At 41.4% G+C, this 25,794-nt stretch overlaps 1 protein-coding gene across 3 annotated transcripts; it reads left to right on the top strand.

The window, feature by feature from the left end:
* The first annotated feature begins 413 nt into the window (after positions 1-413).
* Positions 414-25,171, top strand: DAB2 (DAB adaptor protein 2). Of its 3 annotated transcripts, none has more exons than XM_063422531.1 (15): positions 414-572; positions 12,621-12,747; positions 13,953-14,092; positions 14,713-14,811; positions 15,122-15,253; positions 17,190-17,273; positions 17,510-17,533; positions 17,803-17,850; positions 18,050-18,112; positions 18,921-19,550; positions 20,359-20,512; positions 21,119-21,646; positions 22,102-22,193; positions 22,968-23,035; positions 23,788-25,171. In XM_063422531.1, exons 2-14 carry the CDS (start codon positions 12,654-12,656, stop codon positions 23,028-23,030), a joined length of 2,151 nt encoding a protein of 716 aa, XP_063278601.1. In that variant the 5' UTR covers positions 414-572; positions 12,621-12,653; the 3' UTR covers positions 23,031-23,035; positions 23,788-25,171. The 3 variants fall into 3 exon arrangements, with proteins under 3 accessions (XP_063278601.1, XP_063278599.1, XP_063278600.1); XM_063422529.1 differs by lacking the exon at positions 414-572 and adding an exon at positions 1,447-1,619; XM_063422530.1 differs by lacking the exons at positions 414-572; positions 17,510-17,533 and adding an exon at positions 1,447-1,619.
* The last annotated feature ends 623 nt before the right edge of the window (positions 25,172-25,794 follow it).

Below are 25,794 nucleotides of genomic sequence, written 5' to 3'. Positions count from 1 at the left end.
AAGAAGAAAAAAAAATAATTTAAAAAAAAAAATAAAAAGGTAGTTGTTTGAATAAAGATGAGTGGGAGGTACAAAGGTCAGGTCTGGCTGTGACCCAGAAACAGAATTGCACTGGCCCACTATTTCGGTTCGGCTGGCCACACATTTGGGGCGATGGAGGGTGGAGAGGGTGGTACAGTCTGTGTCACACGATTCGCTGCCCCCGCAGGGTCCTCCCGTGTCCCCGCCTCGCTCCCTGCGCCCCCCGAGCGGCTCCGTCTCCCCCGTCGGAGGCTGTCCGGCCTCGGCTCCCTCCGCTCCCGCAGCAGCGGCCGGGGCGGTTCGCAAGGGGTTAAACTTGTGAGCACCGACACGTTGAGGGGGAGTAGCCAAGACCGAGCAGCAAAAACATCACCGCGCATTCCTGGGTAGTCCTCAGCTGCCAGCATCTGATTAAAACCATATCGCTCGCTGTGAGTGGCTAACTAATCTGAAGGCGAGAGTGCAACCGAATATTTAACCGGGGCCCCGGTCCCTGCTAGGCTACCGGTTGCGGTCACCGGATCATGCACGCAGCGGCACGGATCTAGCCCGTAAGGAGCTTTGCGAGCCGGGCTCGGCTCTCGCACAGCCGGGGAGGGCGTGATGCGGGGGCCGAGGAGCTGTCACCGGGGGAAGGAGCTTTCTTGTGCGACGCCGTGACAGCCGGTGCCTGCGGCAGAGCGGGGTACCCCCGTGGGTGGCGCCGAGGCGGGCGGAGCCGGGCGGAGCCGTGCGGGGCCGAGCTGCGCTCAGAGCCGGGAGCGGCGCCGCGGGGGCAGCGTTGCGCCGGGGGCGGCGGCGCCGCGGTGTCCCGGTCCCGGGGTGTCCCGCGGGTGTCCCGGTCTCGGAGTGTCCCGGTCCCGGGGTGTCCCGCGGGTGTCCCGGTCTTGGAGTGTCCCGGTCCCGGGGTGTCCCGCGGGGGTCCCGGTCCCGCGAGGGTCTGGGCTCTGCCAGAGCCGGGCTGCGGGGACCGTGTCCCGGCTGAGGTGGGGTAGAAGCCGGCCGCATCCTGCTCCGGGCTCCGGCAGGGCGGGCGGCCGGGGGAACGTGAGAGCAAAGCAATATAAACGCGCGTTTTCGGTTTTGTGTGTGGAGAGGATGGGGTTAAAATCACTAAATAGATTAACTATGTAAACACTAAATTTCCTAGTTCCTATAACTAATTAGTTACAATACATATCTAATATGAAAGGATCTCTCTAATTGCAGAGATAATGAGAACACAGGTTAGGCTGCTGTGAAGCAGGAGTAGGGTTTTGTTCTGGTTTTGGATGGAGTGTCCTTGCTGTTTTTGATGGAGCACTCTGCTGTCTGCCGAGGAACTTCTGCATGCTACTTTGGTCTGGGATAAACTAGGATAGCTGTAGATGTTGACGATTATCTGCAATTAGTCTTCTGACTTCTCAGGTGATGATACATCTCTAAGGTCTAGTGTCCATTATATGGTGACAATGTTGGGAGGGTGCCAGTGCAGGGAGCCGTAAGATAAACGCAGGTGTTGCCAACATAGACTTCCTCAGCTGGACTTCTCTGTAAGGAGCTTTTACCCCTCAAAAATGCTGAGACTGGTTACTCAGATGAGTACTACAAATTCACTGGTAAGCCTGATGATTTTATTATTTTTGAGAGTGGGGAATTTTTAAGTCTGCTCCTAATTAAACTAGTTTGTCTTCAAAGGATACAGTTTTTTCTTCAGAAGTCTTCTGTAACTTCTATAAATAAGGCTGCCCAAAATTAGCTGAATCTGAGAGCATGGAGGCTTTGATTTGCACTGGATATGCTAAAGAATGGCCGTAGGTGTGTTCTAGAATAGCAACATCTCTGTAAATAGACAAAATTAAAGATACAGATTCAATTAGAGAAAATAAATTATGGAAGTGTGTGTTCTTGTTTGCTGTGGAGGCGTGATAGGCAATGTTAAATTGGAAGGATGTCCTTGTCTGATGGTGGCCTGCTAGGCAGTTATAATGCTAGCAGGTCTTTGTGTCAGCTTCCATTAGGACCTTCCTGGAGGTAGGGGAGGCTGGAGACATGAACTGCAATCCAAAAAAGATCTTTCTAGCTGAGCGTTTTCTGAGGGAGTCCTTCACCACTTTGGATCAAAGAATCAATGCAGTTGCATCCAGCACAATAATTCTTGAGGTATAATCAGCTTTTCAGAATTCCCTGGATGGTGTAAGGTTGTGGTGAAGTCTGAAGCATAAAGTTGTATTAATAGTAGGTTTGCATTGGAAGCAGGACAACCAAATAGCAGCAAAGATAAGGAGGATGAGTGTGCTAAATCAATGTCAGGTGAGCCATCAGAACAGAGGCTTAATTAGCAATCATGATTTGGTGCATAGGAAAGCTCAGTTTCAAATGGAGTGAATGCTGAGTCCTTCAAGCTTTATATAGCTGGCATCAGCTTCTTTTTGTGAAGGCAAAGGTGATTGTCTAATCTATATATGCCTTCTACAATGCTGCTAAGTACCTCTACACAATCTACTTTCTCACTAAGAGCATTACTTGTTAAACTACCTGCCCACTGCAGACCAGTAGCTGCTATGAATATACTTCTTGGACTTCTTGCACAAGACCTCTGTTTCTCAAGCAGATATGAGAAGAGACACTAAGCTCTAATCACTATAGGTGATTATAGTGTATGTAAAGGGTAGATTTTTTTTTCTCTGTGGGAAAGCAAATAAATGCACTTAATATCAAGGAAGGGTGAATCCAATGTGGATGCTCAAAAATCAAAGTAGAAAAGCCATAGCTTGAGATAGGATATAAAAGTGCACCAATATATCATAGTTGTTGGGTATTGTTGCCAAATCTGCTGATTTTTCTCTCCTACTGATGCTCTCCTTTCCTAGTTAAACCTCATACTTTTAGGAAATTTGTGTGACCAGCTGTTTTAACACCAGGAATGCTTGTGGAATTTATTTGACAAGGATAGCAATATGAGACCACTACAGAAGCATGAATTTGCCTGTACAAAGCAATGAATTCCACATCTAGAGAAAGCCAGCTTGATCTGGAAACAGTAATGATGTAAATCCTGTTTGCTGGCTAGATTCTGTCTAAATAAATGATGAGGCAGCGTCAAGGTAACTTGTAATCTGCAAGGATTTTGGAGAAAATCTTTAGATTTTGCATGTAGACTAATGGACTGTAGAATCAAGATGATACCACTGGGATGGGGGATTGCCAAGAGGTCTTAATGAGCTTCTGTTGTGAAGCACAAACAGGCATAAGCCACTACTCACTACATCAGCATGGACTCCACAGAAGTACAACTTGGGGTTGTGCTAAAGAGATCAAATAGAATAAGGTGTCTAAGAATTGTAACTGAAAATAAAAACTGGCATTAGAAACTTGATTCTGAGACTGTGCCTGGGTTCAAGGGTCTCAGGGTTATAAAGAAGCTGGATGAAGCACAGTGTCAGGGCTAGTCAATAAACAAGAAGTACCAGTTTCAACAGGATTACCTTGTTTATACAAGCTGGGCAGCTGAGTGCTGAAAAAAAACATCTTCTCTCAGCCCTGGCTGATGGAGACATAGACCATTCTAGTCTCCCCTCATCTGAAAGGCTACGCCTTGCATATGCTCTGGAGGGCTTGAGGATGAAGTGTCCCAGCTGAAATGCCCTGTAGATCTTTACCCCTAATTATCTGTGCAATTTTTAAATTAGTTTTCAAAGTTTTTAAATATAGCTTCATAGCTGGTGCATGTCCCCTTAAATCTAAAAGCTCAGACATTACAGGGCCAGTTAAGGACAGATTATTGGCCTTGGAGCTGAATTTCCTGCTGTTCTGTCAGTTCATGTTGCATCCTTAAGCAATAAGATGAGGATTATCTCTTCAGTAGAAAAAGTAGGTCTAAGAGACAGGATAATAGACCTCCACCTTGACAGTCAGGAGGCTTCACGAGAATGTCAGCTAGCAAGTTTTGCCTCTAGCAAAGTCTATTCAAATCCCAATGCTGATGTGCCTAATAACTTTAGCCCCATGGCTAAAATGCCTATGGATGAAACTTGCCTCTTAGGAGTGGACAAAAGAAGTTGGGAGCACTAAGGATGTAGTTTTAATATTACAGCCTATTTTTCTGCCTTACAGATCTCTTCTGTGCCTTGTCAGAACACAGTCATTTGTGCTTTGAGGCAAGGGGCAAAGGTCACTGTATCAGTAAGGACTAGTTTTCTAGTAGCTTGAGTCACAGATCTGTCTGCAAACAACAGCTACCCTGGTTAATGGAAGGTAAACTCTACATCTGACAATTCTCCTTATATGCTTTTGAGGAATGGGGTCATCCCTATAATATGCTATCAAGACTATCACAGAGATGGGAAATTAGAGAGAACCTGGTCAAGATTGCTCTATAGTAGTCTGGATTTACAAATAGGAGTGTAACTTCCTCTAATATCTGTAATTATAATTACTGGTTGGGAAACTCACTGATGGTCATCTGTGAAATTCTCTTAGGTTTTCAGTGGGACATCTACTTTAAGAGCTGTAGGGGAGCTCTAAAATTGCTTGCTAATCCTTTCTAACCTCTGGTATGTATCTTTCTGTAACACCTTCTTAGATTTGAGTCTTGTGTAGTTATTCATTGCCTTTCTTGCTGCATATACAAGGGAGAGCCGGGGGCCTTGGTAATAACTAACCTTGAAGGCAAGTGTAACCCTTATATTAAGCAGTATGCTTCATAATACCTAACAAGACTGCTGTAGAAAGGCCTACAACAAGTAGGCTCTGCAAGCAAAATTTTCATTAGTCTTCTCAGAATACATAATGAACATAATTTGCATCTCTTACAAGAGGCAGGATGGAGTGACTCCTGTGACAGTAACTGCTACAACAATTTGTGTATTGAGAGGCACAGTATCTGGGGTGGAGTCCTCTTTAGTTACTGCTGAAATGGATGTTTAATGATAGGCTCTTGGCTGCTCATGGGATAACCAGGCTGGGTAGGCAAACTGCAGTACTCAACAGCATGGCCAGGATTATTACATGGGTTTAGGCTGTGTGAATGCAAGAATAATACAGGGAAATCCTATTTCTCATACAGATGAATTTGTGAACTGGCAGAGAACGCAATTAAGAGTAAACTGTGCAGAACATATGCAATCTCTCTCAGTACAGCTTGCGAATAACCAAACTGCAAAGAAGGATAACTGTGCCAGCAGCAGACAGTTAACTGTATGCAGCTGACATAACCTATGATAACAGCTTCAATATGTGTCAAATTCCTGCTCTGAGAAGGAGGGGTGAAAAGTGTGGTTATTGGCAAGAGTCTTTCACTATACTAACAAGCAAGAAGATCCAGAACCAGGCCTTCTAGGCAGGAGGGCTTTAGGAGTACAGTTGGAAATGGAGTGTTTGATTTGTTGTTCAGTTCAAACTCAGTTGCATCTGAGTAAACACTAGATGCCTTGAATACAACTGCTTTGCTTCCATGTTGTTTGGTATATCCAGTGAGTCTCAACAAAAAATATTGATAAAAGGTTGAGCTGTAGGCACTGCAGCCATACTGCTTGAGATTACTCATCCCATTGACTTTCCTTAGCAATAACTACAGCAGACAGCTGACCTCTGGCTCAGGTGCCACTAATCTGTGAGGCTTCAGAACTGGAAACTGGAGAGGGGTATAGAGGAGTGCTCCCTTAGCAGGTTGCAAAACATGCTGTCTTTCTTGAAGGCTGATAAGAAGAAAATTCTTATGGATAATTTAAATATATAATCTATTTAGTCTCTGTTTCTAAAGTAATACGTCTCTATCAAGAAAGGTATCTCACTGTGCCCTTTCAAGTCCTTTCTAAGGGAAGAGTTTGGAGTTCAGATGTTGGTATTGCTAGTACTCAAAGTGAAGGGATTTCTTAATTCAATAAATTAATTAATAGGTTACCATAGCTAATGAGCAGAGATTGGAAAGGCTGCTATCAAGCCTTGTTGCAACACAACAACGCTTCTTATTCCTGGAACAACTCATAATTTGAGGTGGACTAGCTAGACATCTGGGCACTACCTTTGGATACTAAAGTTCTTGGTTGAAAAAATAGCTCTATCGAACACTATGACAGTGCTAGATTCCTTTATCTTGTGATCAAGTCTTCAAGGAACCAGATAGAACTAGCTCATTAAATGCTTTTCACTTATTGATATTATTCCATGTGTTCATCAGGTACAGCTTATTTAAACTGGTCATTACTTCTCTTGAGCCCACTGCTTTAATCTTCCTGAAAAAGATATATTTATTTCTATGAAAAGTGGAAGAAAAATCCAAAATAGAGCCACTGCTGTAGCTGGGTTGACAAGTAACTAACAATCTTTGTATCAGAAATCATGTGCTTAAACACATAGAATGATAAAAAAGTAGCAATCCAATTGCACCACTTGAACTGTGTGACCTGCTCAGTCCCAGCTGCTAACTCAGTGATACTCTCCTGGCCTTGATTCAAGTGTATATGAAACACTTTCGGGAACTAGGTTTGAATTTCTATGTTCTTGCTAAAAACCAAGAGGTTCAGAGGAGAGTGATGTGATGAGAACAGACTGTTCTGTTCAGCTGATGAAATTGCAGCTGGCAAGCTGGCTGAACGGTGAGATGTCTGTGTGGTTTCACAGGCATGGTCCTGCACCGGCAGCGGTGCATGCCAACATCTGTAGCTGACATGGCTAATTAGTGCACTAAGATCTGTATCTGCTTGGTAGTTGGTACTAGGGAGGGGAGCAGCACCAGGGAGGTATTCCCTGCTGTATCTAATGCTGTACTTCTATCCTATTAAGCAGATGAAGGTCACCCTTCCCTGTTTCTCATTACTGGTTGTATATAATGAATATAGCTGGACTGTGTTCCACATCCTGCAGTATGTGAGTACTGTTGCAGTTCATTCAAAACTGGAATTCGTGTTGACAGAGGAAGTCCTTAACATAACTCTGCCTTTAATACCTCAACAAAGTATCAATGCACCTCTTGGGTAAGAAGACAAACACCAAACAGGGCTTGAAAAGCAAGTTGCATACAAGAAGTTCCCTAAAGTAAAATCCTGTTATTCTAGAAATACTTGGTCGAACAGGTAAGTGCCTGGTTTAACTAAAGTCACAATATCAAGCAAATGATCTCTTGAACACAAAGCACGTTTCTAGCAATCTACAGCTGAAGCCGGACAGTTTAACAGGTTTTTTGACCTGAGTGGTGGGTGCATTGCTAGTCTAGGCCTTACTGAATTGTGGGAATGACAGTTAGCTGCACTTGGCAGGCAGTGTAGTTTAATATCCTTTTCAGCTGTCTCTCATAATTACAAGACCAACCACGGGACCTTTGGTCATACTCTGCAGTATAGAAGTATGTATTCAGTCATCTTTCTGACAAGTAATACTGCTCTTGCATTCCAGACGTGGCTAAAACTGGAGGTGAATAGTTCCCAAGCTGTCTATGAACTTTCTTCTACCATTTGCCTTCAAGCAGGTACTTGTCATGTATAAGTGTGAATACATCAGGTATAACCCACTTGTAGGTAAGACAATTGCTTCTCATGGATATTAGTTGCTGGATATGCTGGTTCATAACAGAATAGTTTGATTGTTCTAATAGAGAAAACAGACTAATTTTAATGCTTGCATCAGAACAAGCATCTGGAATGTTCCATCTAAATCATTGTAATCTCTTGTGTCATGTTACAGAAGGTTTATTCAACTTGAACTCTTGAGACACTGTCAGATACCAGAGCAATGGGTGTTCTAGCAATAAAAGAAAACATTTAAGATTTTATTTTATTTGACTCCTCAGCATGAGTGATCCTGTTTAAAAAGCAAGAATCTGATTAGCACTTTTATGTTATTGATCTATTAATACACACCTAGAGCTTCTCAAAGCTAGTACCTTTGAAGCAGGAGCTAAGCAGAAAATATGAAAATCAGATGGGGAGTTGTTGGATGTAAATGTCAGTCATCCCTACGGGGGTTCACAGAAATGCACTATTATACTCCTGATGTGAGCAGAAGGCTGCCAGTCAAGATAATTTACTGATAATAGACTATCTGGCTTCACAATTTTGACTCTTGCTGGTCTTTGTGTGAATTGCTGTTTAGCCTTTAGTCTATTTTCTTAGCTTAAAAATTGAAGTCTTGAATTTACTTACACAGCCTTCTCACCAGAAGAACCTGACTAACCCTTCAAGAACAGTGGGGGAGAAAACAACCTGCCCCAGGAGCATGTTCAGCAGTTGAACTATTGCTGTGCTTCCTGTTACTAGTTCATCCTAACAGACTACATTTCACTTGGCAGTAAAAGCTTCTCTTGTCCTCTCCTGGCCTTTTAGATTCTAATTCAAGGTTAATATTTACATGCAATAGCTCTTTAAGCTGAATCATGTACTTGTAGGGACAAAGAAGGAGCACAGTCTCTTCCTTTGAAGAGGACAAAGTGTTAGGCTGCTGAGCAGATGTTTAGCTTATCTGTCTCTGAGTTTTTGGGTGTCCCTAACCTCTTCTCTGATAGTCTCTCATCAACTTTGAGACATTTATCTTTTCCTGCTGAGGGGGGCAAGCCTGTCTGTTGGTGAAGATTCTGTTCAGTCCTTAATTCTGTGACAAACTACAGCCATAATGAATATTCTCAATTCACTTCTGCACAGGACAAAAGTATAATCGTTAAGGGTATCTATCACGTTGCCACCCCTTTCTCAAATAAAAGATATCTGTAAAGCATCTCTAAGGGAAACTGAATGTTGCTCAACAAAATTGTCTGGAATGCTCTTCCAAGTCTTGCTAAGAAACAGATATTTCAGGAATGACTTGTCATCACTGGCAGCCCTCCCTGCAGAGAGGGTGTCAGAGAAGACACCAAGGACCCAGTATGCCAGAAGTTATAACACTGACTTTCCTAAGGTAATGGTGTGGAAATGAAGTACAAGTCCTGAGACTAGTCTGACTTGAGACAGTAGGTAGCAAGTTGTGCATCAAGGACTGTGTGTTGAGGGCCTGACATGGTATTTGTCTGAGGAGTCATCAGTATCTGTCTGCTCTTCACAGGATAGTCCCTGAAGGAAAGGAGGAAGATACTGCTAGTGATCTCTTTACAAACTCTATCTGGAGTAAATTGAAAAGTGGGTGAGAAAAATGTGTGTGATATGTATGTGGTGATGCAGGCAGAGTTTTGTGCACTTCTCCCAGGGTGGCAGCATCTGTAAATCTGTAGTCTTTGGATTTTTGAAACTGTTTATTTGCATTTAGCACAGTAATGAAGATGGGCTGTACAACTGATTAGTGAGTAATTAAGGTGTGGTAATACCAATCAATGGACTCATCTATATGGACAAGATCCAAACTGCTTTAAACTAAGTGCTGACTTAGTTACAGGGAGATGATCTTGTTCTTATACTATACCAGTCTATCTGAAGGCTCGACTGTCTTTTCACCTTTCATAAAAACATAAACGTCTCTAACCTTGCCATGCTTGCTGGCTAACTCTTTTGGGATGACTTCGAAATTAAAGCATAAGAGAACAATTTTGGTCTTGTTGCCTTCCACCTGCAGCTGGAGTGAGGAAATTCTAAGAGGCTACTGTAAAAGGAAGCCCCCAAAAATAAATGGAAGATTTTAACTTTATTTTAATTACTTGGATGTGAAGTACACCAGCACTTTCCATTAAGATAACACAAACTTAAGTGTGATGAAGACTTTGCTGAGCTTTAGCTTGAGTGTAAAGCCCAGAGTCCATATTGACTTGTGGTTGAGGCTGTTTTATAGTCAGCAGAATAGATTACTGCTGGCTCAAGCTATGTTTCCCCCCACCCCAGCAAAGTTTTAAGGCAAAGTTGGAGACAATTCAGTTCTAGACATGTGGCTTAATTCAGCTTCAAGAAGTAATTCTTTAAAATAAGAACATGTATTAAGATTGCCTTTATCTATCATTGCATTATTAGTTTCACTAATTTGTTTCTGAGATAATTTTCAAAGACACCAAGTTCTGCAAAGGTATGATAAATGACCATCAGGTACTGTGAAATCTCACCAGGGAACATGAGTTGTGCCAGCTCTCAGATGCGAGAGTACGTCCTGTGAAGTAGCCAGAATGTCCTCACAAACCTAAAATTGCACTGCTAACACTAAAAATGAACTTTCCCATAGTAAGACAGGGTATTTGCAAAGGTTCAGCCACACTTGTGTGCCTCCCTGACCATATTCCTCCTCTGTGGGGTTGTGGGTTTTTTTGCTATGTGGTTCTATGATAATTAGTGGTCTGACTTCCATACAGTGGAGGCAGATGTCAATGATGACCAGAGATGCCTTGAATTCAAAGATGGCATCTGCACATATAGACCATTTTACAATTGCCAAAGTGAGGTCTTGCTTGTGCATATTTGCTCTTTCTTAAGTTATTTCTTTTTTATTGTGTCTCAGTTTTACTTCAATGTGTGATACAAGTTGTATAACAGCACAGCTGGATGTAGCTCTACTACTTAGAGGAAGAAGGATCACTGACAGGCAGGATTCAGTGCCTTGAGGTTCTTATTTCTTCTTTCCAGGATGGAGCTAGTCAGAATGTCCTGAAGCTTTAACTCAGCTTCTTGAGAGGAAGTCTTATTTCTCTCTTCTGGGCCTTTTCCTTCTATTCTCTGAACAGTAATCTTCCATATAGGAGTGAGTGTTTAACTAATGATCCAACCTTAACTCTCTTTCCTTCTTTATTTCTGAAGGACTTAATAAATCTAGGGAGGGGTTCCTTATGTTTATGTCTGAAAGCTATCTCCACCCAAAACTATACTATTAGGCAAACTAGCTTAGCTAGTCTGAAAGAAGAATTCAGTTGACTTCATTTTATCTGATTAAAATGTGGATTTCAATAAGCACGATCTGTTTTAGCACTGCAGCAAGTATTCCACAAAATCCCCGCAGGCTTAATAGTTTTCCCCTTGACCCTTTGTCAGAATGGACATACAAGCCACTCTTTCAGTGATAACATTTCTTGAATAACCATGGCTTGCTAAACAAACTCTTCCTCTGACATCTATTTCTGCTCAGAACCACTTGAAATTTTCCCAGCAACGCCTTTGTTCCCATGCATCAAATGTTCTCTAACTGTGGCCAGATAAGTTGCTTACAGAGGAGAACAGGTATAGCTGGCAGTTCTTTCCCATTTGAGCACCCTTATCTCTGTTGATTTACTTGACCAAGCAAATCACAAACCATCTGGTAAGGAGCTAGGTCTAATTTTGCTTAGATTAGCTAGTTCCCTAAAAGCCTTCCTCCTGGTTAAGTAGAAATTTAGTCTTTCAGGGTGAAATTATCTCTTTAAGATCTAGAAATCTGTATTCTCCCTGAGTTAAGAGTCAGTAAAAATTTATGACCATTACTCAGTGTCAAGCTGATTGAGTCAGCCTAGTTATTGACTTAGCAGTAAATTGGGGGAGGAGGGGAAGGCAGGAGTGAGAGCAAAACCCTGAAAGTACTGTACTTTCAAGTAATGAAGTGTCAGTTATTACTAAGGCAAAAGAGGAATTGGCTATTGAGAATAACAAACTTCAAATGCAAGGGGCTATGCAGTGCTTCAGCACTTGTATCTACATAGAAATTGTGTCTTAAGTGTTGGATAAAAGGGGTGGCTTGATCTATAGCAGCTTGCCTGGATGTAGGGGGAATTGGAGGAAAGCCCAATTATTTATTCTCCTAAACAATTTCTTGACTTCATTTGTTATCCTAAAATTTGAGGGGCTGACTGCATGCATTGCAATATCACAGACAGAAGACTGATAGAATGGTTTCTGTAGCAGATGTGGATATCCAGGTCTTTCTGGCTTGGTTTAGATCTTCATAATTCTATAAAGCCTGCTCTGAGTACCCCTGTTTGATAAGAGTCAGTGGTTCAGCTGTGTTGGAGCAAAACATCGTGACTGTAAATTATTTTTTAAAATTGTGTCACCAGAGGCAAAAGGATCATATGACATCAAGGTAAGTCCTGAAAGTCCACAGTTTTTGTTAATTTGTGGGGCTTTTGACAATCTCAAGGTTACTTGATTACTGTTAGGACAAGCTTATGAGGGGGTTTGGCTTGAAGTTCTGTTGTGTTTTTACTGGAACAGTCTGTCTGCAGCCTGAGGAAATTATTTGGTTTTACCTGTTGGATGGTATAACCTCTGAATTTTGCTAGTTATAAAAACATTAATAATATCTACTGGCATCTTTTGGGTGTTTTGGTGTCATCCTCATGGGTTTGGAACAGATCCTAGCAAATGTTTCTTGCTTTCTCTCCTATACTGCTTCAGAGGTGCAGCTGGCAGTGCTGAACGAGAATAGACCAAAACACCTGAGGTTATATAAATAGCCTTAAAAGATAAAGAAAGCCAAAGACTGACAGATTAAAACATGTTGGTGCAAGTACAGCCCGCTGATGTAGATCAGTGTGCCCCACTGCTTAGGTGTTACTGAGGTGAGGGTTCATCACCTCTCTAACTTCGTGCTCTCTATAGACTTGCCATGAAATCACTCCTTACACTTTCAGGCTTTGTCAGGCATCAGTGCTCAGTGGAACCCAGATGGACTAACAGCTCTAATAAGAATATTTCTTCTTCAAGGTAAAATATTATGTCTGTCTCCTAACTGTTATTTGGATTTTTAAGCCTACAGCAAAGATAACTGGCCACAGTCCCATCATGTCTACAGAAGCTGAAACTACTGCTACCAACAGCCAGGCTGAACAACAGGCCCCACCAAAGGCACAATCTTCAAAGAAAGAAAAAAAGAAAGGTAAGAAATGCCTACCACTTGAACCCTCCTCTATTCCCTGTCCTTAATCTTTTGTATTTGCCTAAACCAAGATCACCCTCCCACTATTGCTGCAATAACTCTAAGTTTTCCAATTGACCAGAAGAGTGAGTAAATATGCCAGTATAATAAACCTAACCAGAAGGTAGGCCTTTGTTTTTATAAGCATTTTTCTGGCCTTATGTTCTAAAGCTGTCTGTTCCACTGCTAAGTAACGTGTTTGCTGAGCCTGGCAAGTAAGCAAGAGCCCAGAGAAGTGAGAGCCTCCTGAGGAGGTGACCAGACTCTGAACCATGGTGGTAGCTGTTAGTCTGAACTTTAACCCGACTCTCTCCACCCTCCAGAAAGGAGATTTGTGCTAGATACAAATTCTAGTCCAGGGAAGCTAGAAAACTCATTCCATCAGAACTATTGTATATCAGATAATAGATTTTTTGATAGATTAGATCACATAAATATAATTACCTCATATAAAAATACACACCTAGGTACGTACTTCAGCTATGTTGAGCATGCAGAGAAGAAAAGCAAGCAGTTTCTACTAGCAGGAACAGCAGAAATAACAAATTAGTTAAAATCCCAAATGCTTAGAAGGATGACAGTACCAGGACTCATTGTAGAAATCATGGTGCTGATATCAGTTCCAATATTCTAGTATGGGAACTGGGAGATTATTTTTGAACTGCAAGAAGAGATCTGCCTGCCTCAGAAAATGGGGATAACAGCTTCAGGCTTTACTGAACACCCTGTAATGGGAAGTACCATTTCTACATGGTGTTTTTGCTTAGCACCTGTATCATTTGACTGTTGCTTATCCACATTTTAGTCTTTTATGTGATGAGCAATTGTTCTGAAGCCCCCAGACATTAAGCACTGGGCTCCACTCTGAACTAAGGCCACATTCTGCAGCAGTGTGACCTTAAAGGAGTAACTGTCTTGGAGTGCACAAGGATTGTTAGTCAGCTGTACTCAAAAGACAGTCTTATGTACTTGGCATACACATGTGTGGTGTATATTTTTGTTTAAAGATCATAAATCTCAACATAGCCATTTCTATCATTAAAAAAACCAAACCAAACAAAAAACAACTAAACATTAAAAAAACAAACAAAAAATCCCAACTCACCCAAATATAAAAATAATCTCAAAATACAAACAGACTCACCAAACCTTTTCTCTGTCTCCAGGGCTGGAAAAAACAGATGAATCCCTCTTGGCTAGATTCAAAGGTGATGGTGTAAAATACAAGGCTAAACTGATTGGCATAGATGATGTTCCTGAGGCAAGAGGAGACAAAATGAGTCAGGATTCAATGATGAAGCTGAAGGTAAGGACTTGCTCTGTCACCTAAAGAACAATCTCTGGTTAGCCTTCAAAAAGCAGATCAGTCACTTTGGCAAAACTTCAAACACAGCTGAATGGTAGTGCAGTTACTAACAGCACAGTCTAGATGGATGTTGCTTCCTAAATTCTGGCTCAAAGGACACTTCTCTCAAAGTCTAGAAACATTCCTTTGGGTCTGTAGGCATCCAGTATGAATGCTGGCAGTATGATTTTCATCACAAATCATGAGCTTGGTTTTGGAGGGGAAGGGGGGATTGCTGTGCCGATTAACATTGACCTCAAGGCACAAGTTGGCATCCTGTGTCAGTAGTGACACTGAGAGATACAAACAAATTAAAAATGATCTCTGCAGCAACAAAGACCATTCCTTCTGTAGTACAGGACATTCACATTCCTTCAGTCAGACTGGAAAAGCAGGTAAGGATGCTGCCATGCAGTCGTTTTGTAGACTAAAACTTGTTTTAAAGTCCTAAAACATTTACAGAGGAAGCAATTTAGATCTGTGTTATCACTTGAAGCCTAAGCAGTAATATGTTATAGAAAACAAGTTAAAGCTAAATCCAATAGAAGTCTCATCAGTAGTTTGGCATTCATTCTCTTTAGGGAATGGCAGCAGCAGCCCGTTCCCAGGGTCAACACAAACAGAAGATCTGGGTAAACATCTCCCTCTCTGGTATCAAGATAATAGACGAAAAAACTGGGGTAAGATATAACTTATTTTCCTAATGTGATTCTTAAAGCTAGTTAGGCACCTGGAAGTTAGACCAATATGAATGAGATTCCTATTTGGGCACTGTACCCCACTTCCACATATAAAAAATTCACTTGTGAAATGTTTGTCATGCTGAAGACTCCTGTCAGACAGCTTCATCCTATTGTGGTTAGTCAAAAGCTGATAAATCTGAGGTTTGGACTGAAGACTTTTAACAGTCTCAGTCATTCTAACTACAGAGAATAGCAGCTATTATATTTCCAGAAATTTAAACCAATAGGTTCTTTTTCCCAATTCCAGGTCATAGAGCATGAGCATCCAGTAAACAAAATCTCCTTTATTGCTCGAGATGTAACAGACAATCGTGCCTTTGGCTATATTTGTGGAGGAGAAGGCCAGCACCAGTTTTTTGCCATAAAAACAGCCCAACAGGTATGAATCAGACACTTTCTTTCACGTGCTTTGGATAATGCTGTTGTGTAAACATTTAACATGTGATAAGGGTCTAGTGTTTTGCTGGTAATCCTATAAAATTCGTTTGTGGAATACCATCATGCATGGATAGATTTTACTGAAAGAAAAGTAGGAATTGACTGTGTCACCACTGGCTTCTGTCTTGTACAGTTTCTTTGTAGTCCAGGATAAAAGCACTCAAGTAGTCTTGGTTACTATGATTAACAATGCTTAACTTGTCTATGTACCATGAAAGTCATTAGTGAGATGAACAGAGCCATTAGCACAGCCTTCCCACTGCGAAAGTACTAACTCTTAAGTAAAATAGCTAGGCCTCCACTCTGAATTAACAGGAATGTAGAACAACATTAGTCTAGTCCATGTGATGCTTTGCCTTGTGCAGCAGGGAAATCACTTATTCAATTGCAACAATGATTCTGGGGCCTGTAAATGACAGGTCTGGTCCTTCTAGGACCTCCAAACCTGTTGGGAGGGATTCTGATCCTCCTGTGGTAAGTTCCTCACATGCAGGAATTCCGTGTGCAAGGTTAGTCTCTCTGAGGGGAATCTGTACATAAGCAATACTGGGAAAAGCTACTTTAAAATAACACTAGGAATTATGCAGCTTCATAAAGTTAGATTTTTTTTTTATTTATCAGCTTGTCTTTATAATGGTTTTATAATAGTCACTATAATGACTTGATGAGCCCAGACTTCAAAGCTATCAATTTTTTTACCCATTTCTTGCCTGCCTTCCTCGAGAACCTATTGGTAGCTTTGGACCCACAACAGGTGGGACTGAGGAGCTCCTTGCTGGAGCATGTTACTACTTCAGTAACAGGTATAAGGCCTTCTTCCAAGTCTGTTTTATTTTTTTTACCAGCATTCTGACCAATAATTGTATTGATTTCAGTGGAATTGTAGATTATGCACAAAAGCCTTTTGTATGTACTCTGGAGTCTATTCCTTCATTTCCCCACGGGGTGCTGCTTGCCAGCCTCTAAGCTCAGCCAGGCCTTAGGACAGCTCTTGACTTGCTGCTGGGTGTTCTTGTCGTAAACTTGTTTAGCTCAGAAGTAAGGACTTCAGCAGCTCTAGCGTGCTGTAGCTGTTAAAGCTGATAATTCCTGAAATGGTTCTTCCTGCAGCTGCATGTCTAAACCCCTTGGTTAGCAGAGGATGGTGCTTGAATGTAAACAGTGAGATCTGTTCAAAGGATTCTCTGCTTGTGCGAACAGTAGTGGCTGAAGATGGGGACGTGTCCCACTCTAGACATTGACAAGCTGCTGACACAAGTGTTCCAAAGCAGTGTAGCTGAACTCACCAACATCTCAACAACAACATTCTTGTTAATGGATGAGCCTTTCTATTCACATTAAATTGTCATCATATCACAGATCCCATTTAAAGCTGGTCTGTGCTTTACACATTTGGGGTGATGATTATCTTACCTTATGCTCACCTTGCACATTTGCTGTGTGTATACTGTTTAAAATAAAAATAGTATTATGCATAGAAGCTTTCTCCCACATTCAGTGCTAGAGTTGGTAGCAAATAGACAAACGCAAAATGTTCTACCTATCCCTATCAGGACACTACCGGAAGGCTTGGGTAAATTCTGCACTTTTAGGACTTGTCATGCACTTAAGAAGTATTGCTACCAGCTTTTTAGCAAAAACATAGCAGGTTAGCACCAATTTATGTACAGGCACTTTTGTGAAGTTAACAACAGTTCTGCACTGGTTGTGTCCTTCCCCTTGGATTCTGCATAAGAAGAATCTTGTATGTAGACTAAACAAGTCTTTAAACTCTTGTTTTTCCTCCTATCTCAACCTAAGTCTTGTGCCATTTAGGAAAGTTTGGTTTGTTGCACAGATTGCAGCAGTAGAAGTCTGAAATCTACATTCTTTTCCAGGCTGAGCCTCTGGTTTCTGATCTTAAGGACCTCTTCCAACTAATTTATAATATGAAGAAGAAGGAAGAAGAAGAAAAGAAAAAGGTGAGTAAAACTATAGAAACCTCATGACTCAGCATAAAGCTTGTTTCAGTTTGGCTGAGTTTTGGGCTCTTTTAAGACTTGATACTAAGCTCTGCCTAAACCAGAAGCACTGGAAGCTATTGGTTGGCAGTTGTGCCAGCTGTCTGACAGCTGAGGTCTGATAAGCTCCCCCAAAGTGAGAGACTTTTGATATTCTACATGATGTTTAGGTATTAAAAGTCTTCTTTTTTCTTTAGAGTGAAGAAGCGAGTAAGACTGAGGTAGGTCACTTCCACTCAGCGTCTCTTGATTAGGTATGCTGCTGCACCACATCTAACTTTGACTTTCTTTATGCTGCCAGCATTATGAAGGCAATGTCAGATGCTGAATTACATTGAAATGGAAGTGAAAGAGGCCTGTGGAACTAATACTGAGTAGTGATCTCTCTCATGCTTCCCTTCTCCATCATTTGCTTTTTAAAGCATTTGCCTTGATTAAGACAAATTTTGAAATTCCAATTTTTTCTGACACTGTTTTCCATCTGTTACAGAATGGTGGTGAAGAACTGCCTGCTGATCAAGCTGACAAAATGAAACTGGTAGGTTAAATTTTAAAACTTTGTTGATGTCATTAAAGAGTTCATAACTGACTGTCTCTGTATTGTGTCAGAAATGCAGTTTTATAGATAGTGTTTAAAGTGTTTACTGCAGATTTTACAGTAAATCTGCATGATGCTTGATTCTTTTTCTTGTGAGAGCTCTAACAGATATAATTCTTTCAATATTTCTGGCTTCAAGGGAGTTGACCAGATGGACTTGTTTGGGGATATGTCAACACCCCCTGATATGAGCAGTCCCACAGTAAGTAGAGTCTAGCTTACTTCCCTTGGGTTTTTCTTTGAAAGCAAATTTAGTCCTAGTAATAAGTACTGGTTTTACTAAGACATCTGCCTAGCAATGATCACTGTACTAGTGGGAAAGGGCTTTAGGAGTATCCACTTAATCACTAGATATCATTCTAGTACTTAATTCTACTAAAGTTATTCCAGTAGCTCTAGCTGAAAACTGGCCTAATTGCACAAAAGTGTCCATAAACCTCATCATAGCTCACTATGACCCCAAAAATCCTATCATTTTAAACCTGGCACTCTAAGCCTCTATCAGTGTGATGCAGTTGGTGCTGTCAAGCCAGCCAGTGACCAAGTCTTACCCTTATATTGCCTGCTTGGTGGAGAATTGCATGTTACCTTCCACTGCCAAATAGCTTTTCAGCACTATCGTGAAGTTGAGACTGCAACTTGAAGTCATTCCAAGGCAGTATGATTTCACAGCTTGTCAAAACTAAGGATGAGAACTCAAGCAGGGCCTTTAACTCAAGTGAAAGTCTAGGTGTAATTAGTTCTTACTTTACAGTCACTAGATTGAAGAACAAGAATCTGATATTTAACTATGGGATCTGGAAACTGATGTTTCAGTATTGGGTTTCAGAAACCAAATAGCTGTAATTTGGCTGGAGACAGCAGTGCTTGCCTGTGTGATTTTGAATATTTACTGGTATAATGTACTGGATACTAGGATCTCTTCTTTTGCAACTATTTTCCTTGAGCTTTTTCACTGTGCAGCAAAATCTGTGTATAACTGATTTCATTTTTTCTCTCTGAAAAAATAGGAAGCTAAAGAGATCCTGTTAGTGGATTTTAATTCTGAAATTGAGACCAAACAAACCTTTGCAAAAGAGGATCTCTTCTTGAATGGCATCACAGCCTCTCTTCCACAACCAAAGGCACAGACACCCTTCTTGCCTGAGAGTTCTTTCTCTACCAATCTCAGCTTCTTTCCTACACCTAATCCAGACCCTTTCAGTGATGATCCTTTTGCACAGCCAACCCATTCTGCACCACCTTCATTTGATTCTCTAAAATCTGATCAGAAGAAAAGTCCGAGTACCTTGACACCAGTGGGTGATGGTGCTTCAAATGGGGATATTGACTACTTTGATAAACAGTTTGACCAGATTTCTAATAGAACTGGCAAACGAGAACCACTATCATGCCTGTGGCCACTTGAAAGTAAGTCACCTGCAGCAAGAATTCCCAATGTGATACCAGAGAGAGAACGGAATGGCTTTCTTGAAGTCCCAAAAAACGTGTTTGTGGAAGGTGCTTCCAAAGGAACATCTCTGCAGAATGGAGTAAAGCTGGATTCTGAAAGCAATACCCAATTCATGCCACATGAGCCTATAACAATTAGCCCACCACCACAGAGTACCAAGCCAGGAAGAGGAAGGAGATCTGTCAAGGTGAACAGTGTTCAAGTAATTTATGGTGATATGCATGATTTTTGAAGGAAGCTTTTCTTTCTTATTACTGTATAACTGGCTACCTAGCTTCACAACACATCTACTGCCTGCCCTGCTCACACTAATCTCTCTGCAGCCATGGTACCTTCTAATATCTATGAAAGCTTCATAGTAGTTATGGTCACTAAATTCTGTACTCTCTTCTTTAATGCTGCCATACTCCTGTAAAGTTCTGGTAAGTATGCTGCTATGCATATTAACACTTGATATAATGCCAGAATCTGTTATGATAGCAGTATGCCCATCAACCTAGGGTTTCATAACAATAAGATACTAGTCCTAGCTTACCAAAACCCTTGTGGTTTCTCCGTATTTGCCTGCTGAAGGGAATTTCAATGACTTGCCTCATTAGGCACAGGTAGCTCTGGATCAGCTTCATTTGTTTTGTACTCAAATTATGCAAAACTCTGCTGGCCTTGCCACAACCAGAGAGGTTTCTGCAGACTAAGCAGTAGTGTTTAAAGGGGTAGGGTGCAGAGGGAAGCTCACTTGTAGCAAATAATTCAGCCATTTTAAGTCCTGCTCTTCTGCTGTTGACTTGTGGCTACTATATATGTTACCTATTTAATGCCATGTATCTCCATAGGCATGAAAAGCATGATGTTTGGAGCTTTTATACTCTAAACAATACATCAAAACTCCCTTCCCTGCTTTAGATGACAAAGTGTTCTAGCTCAGGACTAGGGAGCCCTGATTGTGCTAGCATGTGTTCTGCCATGGCATCCCACTTTTTTTTTCTTCTTTCTAGACTGCATCGGATGACTTGTTCAGTTCAGACTTCTTTGTGCCATCTACAGAGAGCCTTAGCTTGAGCTCAGGGACACAAGCAGGAGCTCTGCCAACTACTCCACTGGACCTCTTCAAAACAAGTTCTACCACAGCATCTCCACTGGCTGGTCTAGGTTAGTTTACAAAACTAAAGGTCTTGTTCCACCTCAAGATATCTGCTAACACCAAAACATGGATCCTAGTTTTCCTTTGCTTTTCCTTTACTTCTTGAGTAGTGCCCTTCAATGCATGTGCTCTTTGCTCTAAACTATTAAGTTCTGCAAATCGAGGGCTAAACTCTGCATCCTTAAATGAATTAGGATTAAAGCAATTAACTGCTTTAACTTTGACAGCAGATTTCTGTTTCAGGTACACAAGGCTTAAGTGAGCCAAGCACAACCTATGAGGTCAGGGTAACTTTGCTGCACAGTGTCTTAATAATCATGTAAACAAAAGTAACTACATGGCAAATTCACCTGTCACTTCTGTGCTAGAACTATGTTCCTCCTTCCCTTACAACAACCTCATTTTTGTCCTAGGAGCACTGAAATGCAGCAAAGTAAAAAATTAGGCCCTTTCTTCCACTCCTTTTCCTCCCAGTGGTTTGATTTGTAAGTGCAAACCAAGATATTTTTGTGAACAGTACGGGAAAATCTTTTGCTGGTACACTTTATGGAATTGATATGCTCCTGCTTGTGGTCTTCAGATGACTGAAGTGCTGTGTAACAATCTCCCCCCAGGTGGCTTGCCAGTAACTTCATCACCATGGACCCCACAAACACTTTCCTTCACTCAGGCTGCATCAGTCTTTCATGGGTCTATGATGCCTGCTCAGTCTCCAGGATTTACTCAACCACTTGCCTTTGGTACTCAAGCAGTGCCAGGCTGGAACCAGTCTTCATCTTTTGCTGCCACATCCACTCAGTCTTCTGGTCTCTGGTCACAGCCAGCACAAGTTTCACCTAGTTCCTGGGCACAGCCAGCCAGTGCTGTCAATCCTTTCCAGAGCAGTGTGTTCACATCTCCAACACTACCAGCTCCGACAGCCTCGGCACTGCCCTCCATGCCAACAACAGCTAGCCCACCTCAGCTGCCACCCAGAACTACACCTCAGAAGGAGCTGTCCAAGAAAGAGAGTGATGCATTCATTGCTCTGGATCCACTTGGGGATAAAGAAATGAAGGACGTCAAGGAAATGTTCAAAGACTTCCAGCTGTCAAAGCCACCTGCAGTACCAGCAAGGAGAGGAGAACAGCAAAGCCTTTCAGGTACTTCTGGAGTTTTCAGCAGTTACTTTAACAGTAAAGTAGGCATTTCTAAAGATAGTACAGATCATGGTGAAATGGGAGCTAGCAAGCTGTCTGCCAAAATGACTGGTAACATTTTGGAGTTAATGGGTACTGAAATAGAGGGTTGAAGGGCTGCCTAAACTAATAAATTGAAGACTAGATCAGCGGCAGTGGCTGAACACTGACACCTAGTGCCAAAATGACTTGACTAGAACGAGGTAGACCTAAGTCTGTACAACTGTTAGAATTTCCATCTGATTTAAGCTTGGTGAGGGACAAGCAGGAGTTAATACTGTGGCTCAAAGTCACTCCAAGCAACTTTGTGCAATTTCTGTGTGTTTCTAGTTAGATGAGCTGTGGTGTTGCTATACAAGCAGACCTGAGTTCCTGTTAAATCTTTCAAGTAAATATAGCAGTATGTCTCTCTTTTTTAGAACCGCCAAAGCCTGTTCCTCGACAAAGTGCACTGCCAGCTGATGGCCTGTTTGAAAGTCAAGATAAAACAGACCCTTTCAGTGCCTCATCTGTAAGTAGTAAAAACCCAACAAAACAATCAAACAAAACAAACACAAAACAACAACAACAACAAAAAAAAACCAACCAACCAAAGAAAAAGAAAACCTGACTTTTAATTCTGGCTTTAGAGCAGCAAAAACCTTTTGCATCTTTGAGGCTAGTATATAATCTATCCAAGGATATCTGTTGCAAGCAGGTTAACAAAGCATTATTCCGTTTGGCTTGACTCCACAACCAGTTTCCCAAGGTGCAAAGTTCTGTAGTATTGGGACCTTTTACAAAAGAGTATCAAATAATGTAGCTGCAGAAATACTCCACTGTGGTCATGTAAAACCCTCTTGAGAGCAGACTGAGCAGCATGGATTGTGAAGCTCTCTAGCTGAATAAATGGGAGGTTCCATGCTCAGGACTCTGTGGGGGAGAAAGTGGCTTCACTAGATCGCTCCATTTGGGACAGAACACTTGAAGCCCCCAGTGAAAATTCTGGACCAACTCCAGAATGCTGACTTAAGACTTCTAGCATTTGACTAAAAGATGTTTCATCATGACTCCACTGGCTCCAAAGGAGTGTTCAGTAGCAAAAATGATTTTCTGAAAAATACCTAGCCTTGGGCTAGGATAGAGCCCCCTTCTTTTATTGAAGCAGTACAATAAATCAGTATTTAGCAGGAGCTCTGAAGTATTCTTTCCAGGTGTTTGAACAGGAAATAGCTCATAGAGCCATGCAGTGTAAATTTGGTTAAAACTGGAAATCCACTAACAGCTTATCTCTCTCTTCCCTTAGAAGGAATCTCAGAACCCACCTTCTGGTCCTTTTGGTGATCAATTTGGCAACCCATTTGCATAGATCAGGTAAGTCTTTCCCTAATAAGCCAACCTCCTTCATCCTCTGAAATTTGTTGAGGAAATGTTTGGTAAAGAGATGGATAGCTAAAACCTGCAGTAGCTTAGCACTTATGCTCTCTAAAATATGGCAAACAGTGCTTGGAAGAACTTCTGCTAGAGTACCTCTATCAGACTTGTACATAGCTGCATTCTGTCTAAGCCTAACTAGCTTCATTTTCTTAGAAATAAAGATTTTATTCTTCCACAGACTTAAATCCCAAGCTCACAATAGATCTAGATTTCCTTTCCTTGAGGAAAAGTAGTGACTATATATTTGCTGCAGAACTCAGAGGGGCTGACTTTAATACCTGCAGATATCTGTGGGAGAATGTTAGCATAGAGTGCGCTGTATAGAGCATACAGCTTTCTGAAGTTTAATCACATCAACAATTGCAGTTTTGGACTCTGGGTAAATTGGAATAAAACTAGAATAAGGCTATTAGACTCTCATTCTGATTTTAATCAAAAGCTGTTACAAGTGCTTTTGTTCCTAGAAAGTAATGTAATTTGAAATGTCATACCATTGACAGCAGAGCATGATCTACTGATCCAGCAAATCTTCTGCCGTACCTTTCAGCCTTCCCCTGAAATACTGTCTAGCTTCTGATAGAAGAAAAATGTTGGTATTTATTGCTTTAGTTCTGTTCTCAGTGGCTCTGTTTGAGTAATAAACCACAACTGATAACCATCCTAACACTAATTCCTTTCCATCATATTAGGTGTAACCTGCAAAGGACAAATGGAATAACTGGACCTCTTTTCGATGTGATTTTTCTACGTGTTTCACTTCGCTGTCTGCTATTCTTGCTGTTGTTTCATGATGTCTGCAATCTAAAATATATCCAGGTGGATTGGAGCATGGACCCTCAAAGAACATGCTGTGAAGATGATAATTCAGGGCAAAGCAAATGGGGATATTGACTCACGCTGAAAACCCAAATTCAAATTGGTGGATGTTACCTTTAGTTCTTTGCACTCCTCTACAGAAAGGTTGGCAGTGCTGAGTAATGTGTCTTGTACCATTTCCCTTTACATAGCACTTACTGTCCCCAACAGAGGAACTTAATGTACCTAGGGGAGAGGTGTTGCCTTTGCATAAGGGTGGTGAATTAGTAGTTAAAACTCCACACCTTAAACAACACGGTCAGTTGCCCAATACGATAGCAGCAGCCAGTTGTAAAGTTACGTGGATGCTACTCAGTTCTAATTGGTGACTGGACAGATGACTTGGTCTCTTAGCCATCAAAATGTAACTATGTGTAGAGGAAAATAATATTAGTCTATTTAACTAAAAGTGAAAGTATCACTCCACCATAAATGTGTCATTAAGGGACTGCGGGGTCTGTAACAGCACTGCTGAAGCCTTGAGTACTAGAGGCCTACACTGTAAGCTGAGAAACCTCTTGCAGAACATTTAGGTAGTTGTGGACACTAACCATTGTCTTGGTGCTAATATGGCAGTTTTCAGGGAGGGAAATCTACTAGGATTACATTTCTATTAAGGTGGCTTGGCAAACAAACGAAGCAAGCCGGCAGGGTTCCTGCTTCTATCTCAGTGAATCCCTGATGTGCCCAGTTTAAGCTGTCACATGGTGTAGTGGGATAGTTTCCAGCATGCTAGAAAACAAAAACACCAGAATGGCTTCACTCCATGCCTAGCCTCCTTGTGAACAGATGCACCACTTCTGTGCCATTAATGTGAGGTAGTCCTCTATCTCTTGGAAAATGTGCCTTTTCTCAAGAGCTTTGTTACTAACATGTTTTTGAAACAGTTGCAACTGCCTGTAACAGCTACATTCTTGGCCAGTGGTGATGACTGGTGTGTCAGAAGTTTTTCTGTTAATGTTGCTAAACTGGAAAGGTAAGAAAGTCAACTTGAATACCGCCTTAGTGCCCAATTCAGCCAGTCATGCAATTAGTCTTGTATACAAACTTCTCTTGCACTTTCTGTAATGAAAAAAAAATTGAAAAAAAAATAAAATCACGAATTTAAGTATTTGTCTCAAACTGGAAATGTAGAAACTTATTGATGTTACACTGTTATATAAAACTGTAGTATCTGTTACTTAATGACATTAAAAAGAAGCAACTCTTCATACCAAATGATCAGTGTGGCTTTTAATTCTGTCCTCTGTAACTCCGTCTTGTGGTCTAGAAGCTGACATTAGAAGTTCAAAGCCTGCTGAAAGTCATTCCTCACAGGTTCTGTAGCTATCTGATGACAAAGTGTCTTTCTGTAACTTCTTGCATTGGACCTGTTCAACAAATGCTGTGCCATATTAAAAAATAAAATCTCCAACTGATTTAGTAAAAACTATCACTAGACCTTTGTCCCTTTCGCTACTCACCCTGAGCCTGTTGCTCCTAAAGATGCTTTCTTGCTTCTTTCTGCAGGACCATGGGAGCTGAGTACTTAAATTGCATTGCATTTAGAAGTTTCAGTAATTCAGCTTGTGTATTCCACCTTTGCAGGAGATCTAAAATGATGCTGGGAAATCTCAGCTGGAACATCTCCTTGTGTTCAGAAGAAATTACGAAACTTCTTTAACAGAGATAATTACAAAAATCATAAGTCCACTAGTAAGCTGCTGTTTTAGACTCTTCTGCTTATTTTATTGTTTGGTGGTTAGGGGGTTCAAAACAACTCATTTCAAGGGATTTGTTATCCAGCTTGAAACATAGGTCTTAAGGGTCTTTAGAGAGTCACAGTGGGACTTGTTTGGTCA

The sequence above is a fragment of the Prinia subflava genome, chromosome Z (genome assembly GCF_021018805.1).
Source record: "Prinia subflava isolate CZ2003 ecotype Zambia chromosome Z, Cam_Psub_1.2, whole genome shotgun sequence".
Taxonomy (NCBI): Eukaryota; Metazoa; Chordata; class Aves; order Passeriformes; family Cisticolidae; genus Prinia; species Prinia subflava.
Note: the sequence above shows the minus strand (reverse complement) of the source record. Positions and strands in the feature narration are given on the sequence as shown.